Source organism: Dipodomys ordii, unplaced genomic scaffold (assembly GCF_000151885.1).
Source record: "Dipodomys ordii isolate 6190 unplaced genomic scaffold, Dord_2.0 Scaffold132, whole genome shotgun sequence".
In the NCBI taxonomy this organism is placed as follows: Eukaryota; Metazoa; Chordata; class Mammalia; order Rodentia; family Heteromyidae; genus Dipodomys; species Dipodomys ordii.
In genome coordinates, this window is record NW_012267348.1 from 675,497 (window position 1) to 680,963 (window position 5,467).

The following is a 5,467-nucleotide window of genomic DNA, read 5'->3' on the forward strand; positions in this document are numbered from 1 at the left end:
TTTTTTTTTTTTGTCGGTCGTGAGCCTTGAACTCTGGGCACCTGAGTGCTGTCCCTCAGCTCTTCAGCTCAAGGCTTGAGCTCTACCACTTGAGCTACAGCGCTGCTTCCGGTTTTCTGATGGTTTATTGGAGATAGGAGTCTTACTGTCTTTCTTGCGGTCTTTCCTGCCGGGCTGGCTTTGAACCAAGATCCTCAGATCTCAGCCTCTTGAGTAGATAGGATGACAGGCGAGAGCCACCAGCGTCCGGCTCATGAGACTCTATCTCCACTCAGCCACCAAAAAGCTGGAAGTAGAGCTGTGGCTCAAAAGGTAGAATACTAACCTTGAGCAAAAAATCCTTAGGACAATGACCAGATCCTGATTCAAGCCCCTGTACCAGCACACACACACACAAATTGACTTTAAAATTCTGTTTGCGATACTTTTAGAATTTAGCATATGTCATATAATAGTGCTACTATAATAATTTGGAATATCTTGTTTTGACCTTATAATATTCTTTGTGGCAGTTTCCATTGCCCTACGTGGTTTTGTATGCTACACACCAGGAAAACAAGCGGCTTTTTGGATTTGTCCTTCGAACATCAGGAGGGAGGAGTGAAAGTAATCTGTCCTCAGTCTGCTATATATTTGAATCAAACAACGAGGGAGAAAAGGTATCTCATTTTTCAAAATGTTCTGATTGTTGTAGTCACAGAGTTTACTAATATTTCTAGAAAAAGTTTCTGCTAGTCCCATTGAACTGCTTGGCCAAAGCATGTTTCTGTGAAGGGAAGTAAGAATAATTTATACTGGGAATAAAATATATTCCCATAATCAGTTATTTTCAGGTGTCATTAGCTTATAGCATCATCAGCAGCTATTTCTTTCACTCTTGGCAGGTCTTACTATCTATCTTAGTAGTGAATATGACACAATGAGAAATAGGGCATATAGGAGAGAGAGTAGTAGACGACAGACTCCAAAGAAAATACACAGAGGCTTGGTTTCTGGGATTGGAGCATCCTCAAGTTAGCCTTTATTTGAAACAGTGTATTATGTTCAGTTATGAACATAACTGGATACTTGAAGTTTTTGTTTTGGATGTAGTTTTTCATACTGTTTTCCTTCCTTAGATTTGTGATGCTGTTGGACTGGCAAAACAGATAGCTTTGCATGCTGAACTGGTAAGAATACAAGAGATACTTAAAACTTCTAAGAATGTTAGCTAAAATAGTATAAACTCATATTAGCAAGTAAATAAAATTACTTTTCTAAGCAAGGTTAATCATATATGATTAAATAGATGCTATTACCAATATGGCATTTAGAATCAATAGCTGCTCCCTTCATTCTTTGCAAGCTTTACTATTTCAGAGGTGAATTTGAGATAGTGAGAAGAGGGCACATGAAGGAAGTATACATGAGGAAGAGGACACATGAAGGCCACTAGTGCAGGTTCACAGACTCAGAAGTAAATACATAGAGGCTTGGTTTCTAGGATTTGAGCTTTTTTTTTTTTTGGTCGGCTGTGGGGCTTGAACTCTGGGCCTGGGCACTGTCCCTCAGCTTTTCAGCTCAAGGTGAGCGCTCTACCACTTGAGCTACAGCGCCACTTCCAGTTTTCTGGTGGTTTTATTGGAGATAGGAGTCTCAAGGTCTCTCCTGCTCGGGCTGGCTTTGAACCGAGATCCTCGGATCTCAGCCTCCTGAGTAGCTAGGATTACAGGCGTGAGCCACCAGCGCCCAGCGATTGGAGCATTTTTTAATCAGCTTTTATTCATTCATTTAACTTTTTGTGCTAATCCTGGGGCTTTTAGATTCAGGGCCAGAGTGCTGTTCTCTAGTTCTCTCCTACCCCCTCAAGGCTAGCGCTCTTGAGCCACAGTTTCACTTCTGGCCTTTTTAGTAGTATCTGGAGATAAGTATCTCATGGGCTTCTCTGCTCAGGATGGCTTTGAACCACAATCTTCAGATCTTATCTTCCTGAGTGGCTAGAATTACAGGTTAGTTGTATCAGCCTTTGGGTACTTGAAATGTCTACCACAGAATGAAAATTATTGGTGAACCTTTTAATGTGTAAGTGTCAAAAATTGAAAGGTTACAATTAATTAAAAATTTAAAAATTAATTTTAATTAAAAATGTAAAGTTCTTTTATATTAATTCATTAGTGTTGTTATTTAGGATCGGAGGGCATCAGAAAAACAAAAAGAAATAGAGAGAGTAAAAGAGAAGCAACAGAAAGAGCTCAGTAAACAAAAACAGATTGAAAAGGTATGTATACCTTAATATCTGGATCTTCTCTGTTTGTGGTGTTTGACAGGATTTCACTGTGTCTTTCAGATTTGAGTTCCAAATGAAGGTGTTCTTTCTGCATTCTTAGCCTCTTTATAACCAGCTGATTTGTAGCATAGCAGAAGAGTATAACACCTGAATTATATGGCAGGTGTATTGACACAGTGTGACTTCCTGTTAAGCAAATATACTAGAACTTTCATATTCTGTAGAAGGTTGTACTTGCCAAAGTAGTTCCTTTGAGAGACTCTGTAGGCTTAATTGCTAATGCCAAAAGCCATATTGATGTCTACAGGGAAAATAATTTATAAGTGTATTTAATTTGTAAATTTCCTGAGTGTAAAGTACTGTATATATGTGTATACATGTATGGAGATCAGAACTACAAAAGGAAGCAATTATTTATTTTTGTCAGTCGTGGGGCTTGAACTCTGAGCCTGGGCACTGTCCCTGAGCTCTTCAGCTCAAACTGAGCATTCCACTGTGTGAGCCACAGCACCACTTCCGATTTTCCAGTGGTTTATTGGAGATAAGAGTCTCACTGACTTTCCTGCCCGGGCTGGCTTTTTGAACCATGATCCTCAGATTTCGGCCTCCTGAGTAGCTAGGATTACAAGCAATGGAAGCAATGATTAAGCTGCACAATTTTCAGAGCCAAATGTTGATTAGGTGATCCCTGAGATTATGGGAGGCAATATTGACAGTATGAATAGAAAAGAGGAGACAGCTATGGTATATCTGTAGGAATTGGCATTGGGTTGGATGTGTATATATATATATATATATATATATATATATATATATACACACACAAAGAAAGGGAAATGGCAAAGATGACACTGAAGTCAGGCTTCTTTTATAGGCTTGACTTGATGTAGCAAACTGAATTGGACAAGGATAGGAAAGAGTATCTGGAGGTCATTACAAAGCTTTCACTTATAGGGAGAGAAAAGGACAGCCTGGGGAAAAAAAGAAAAAGGTTTTAGTCTGAATGTTGGCTTTTCTAAGACTTTTAGAATGATACCCAAATTCATCAAAATTGGTTTGGTTCAAGTTGCCAGAATTATGCACACATATTTATGATTAAAATTACTCTCAAGAATGGATTTTAGCTGCATAATTTTCTGTTTGACTGACAGTGAACAGTTTCTTTTCTGTCATTAGGACTTGGAAGAACAAAGTCGGTTGATAGCTGCTTCAAGTAGACCAAATCAAGCCAATACTGAGGGACAATTTATTGTCCTTAGTAGTAGCCAGTCAGAAGAGAGTGATTTGGGAGAAGAAGGAAAGAAGAAAGAGTCAGAAGCGTAAACCTGTTCTTGCTTTTTGATTCACCACCAAATTCGACAATTTCGGTGGTGAAATTGCATGAGGTAACAACTGTGTTGATATTTCAAGGAGACTAAGCTTTATATTTGCTTGTTTTAGCTTTATTTTAAAAACATTGAACTTGATAACTTAGTGTTTACATTGTTTTGTCTGCAGAAATACACTGTGCATTAACATTAAATTCAACATGTCTACAGAAAACATGCTTTTATCCCTGAGGTAGATTGCTGAGGAATTATACTTAGGCATTTTTTCTTTTAAATTGTGAACATTTTATCTTGCATTTTAATGGATTGTATCAGGTTCAGATATTTATGGCTATTTTCTCCCTCCTTTCCTTTCATTAGGAACACTTTACTAGTGAGAAAATGTTTAACTCAATAAGTTTAAAACATTTTCATAAAAAATTATATAAATTTGCAGCTATTTTAACTATATTAAATATGAAGGAGAATTTGTATAAAATCATTAGAACAGAGGTTTTAGTAAGTTTTAAATCTTAAGTACGTTTTCAGTTAAGACAGGTAGTACTATTGATTTCAGAGTACCTTCTTGGATTGCACCCATTTTTCTAATGAACTACATGAGAGCCTTCAGGAAAAAAGCCTTTGGCATTTTGTTACCATATTCTTAGTTCTTAGGTTGGGACTTCAGTTATTGCTGCAGAGCAGTAATGGCTTGAAAAGATTTCAGAATTCACTCAAAGATTTTTGGGTTGTTATTCAAATACAGTTCAGATTAGGATTGACATGTAAAGATACCATTACAGAATGAGACTTTGTATTTTTTACATTGTGTAAAATAATTTTTACTTGATAATCATGTGACATTTCAAATGAAGTTCATTTAACGTGTTTGCTGCTTAAGGTAAAAATTTGCAGTTTAGTGTAGAAAATGTAATCCTTTAAATCTCAAATTGATATTCCAGTATTTTCATAATCTCATTTTAATAATGTATCGAATCACCACTTTATATCTACAAGGCAGATCACTAATTTATGAGCATAGAATAATTTGCACTAATTATTGTAAATGTAATTTTCAAAGGAGTAAGAAGGTCTAATTCCATGAAAGAGTAAAATGAAATTGAATGCCTGATACATTATAGGATAGGTTGAGCAAGAAATGATATTAGCCTGTGCCAAGGTTAAAATGTCATTTCTCTACTGTCTATCTTGTTTGTAAAAGCTTGATTCATTATTTTTTACTCAGATTTTAAATGTTGCTGATAGAAATTATGTTTATGTGTTCTACATGAAAGTATATGAGAAAAAGAGAGCACATGTGTGTATATGTATATATACTCACATTAAATATTTTGAGCAAAATATTTTAAATAGCCATGAGGCTAATAACTGACTAACTTTACAAGGGATATGAAGTTTTTTCTTCATAGTTGTGAGTTAGAAACATCATCTATTTTAGTTCTCAAAATATAGCTTTGTTGTTTAACATTGTGTATATATTGTTTTCTGTAGGAGAGGGATAATTATATATAGGATCTTGTATTATTTTTATCCATGTGTCAAATGGGGTAATGATTACTAAATATTTTTGAAGCCTTATGTTAACATATAGCAAACAAGTAGAAATTTAGAAAATACTTTTTAATTAAAAGCATATTTTGTGCTTACCGAAATGGAATGTTTTTGCAGTAGTCTATTTAATATTTCCTTTTATTGAAGTTGACATTTGTCAACTTAGACATTAGAGGCTTTTTTTTGGGGGGGGTCTGGTCGTGGGGCCTGAACTCTGGGCCTGGGTGCTGTCCCTCAGCTCTTCACCTCAAGGCTAGCGCTCTACCACTTGAGCCACAGTGCCACTTCCGGCTTTCTTTTCTTTTCTTTCTTTCTTTTTTTT

General features: G+C 36.1%; 1 protein-coding gene across 1 annotated transcript in view; it reads left to right on the top strand.

Moving 5' to 3' along the window:
- Positions 1-5,246, top strand: part of Appl1 (adaptor protein, phosphotyrosine interaction, PH domain and leucine zipper containing 1) — a 48,147-nt gene extending 42,901 nt beyond the window's left edge. The window contains exons 17-20 of the mRNA XM_013030718.1: positions 513-659; positions 1,119-1,169; positions 2,168-2,257; positions 3,443-5,246. Coding sequence (XP_012886172.1) covers positions 513-659; positions 1,119-1,169; positions 2,168-2,257; positions 3,443-3,589 — 435 coding nt within the window. The 3' untranslated portion in view covers positions 3,590-5,246. The remainder of the gene's footprint in view (positions 1-512; positions 660-1,118; positions 1,170-2,167; positions 2,258-3,442) is intronic.
- Positions 5,247-5,467: the final 221 nt, after the last annotated feature.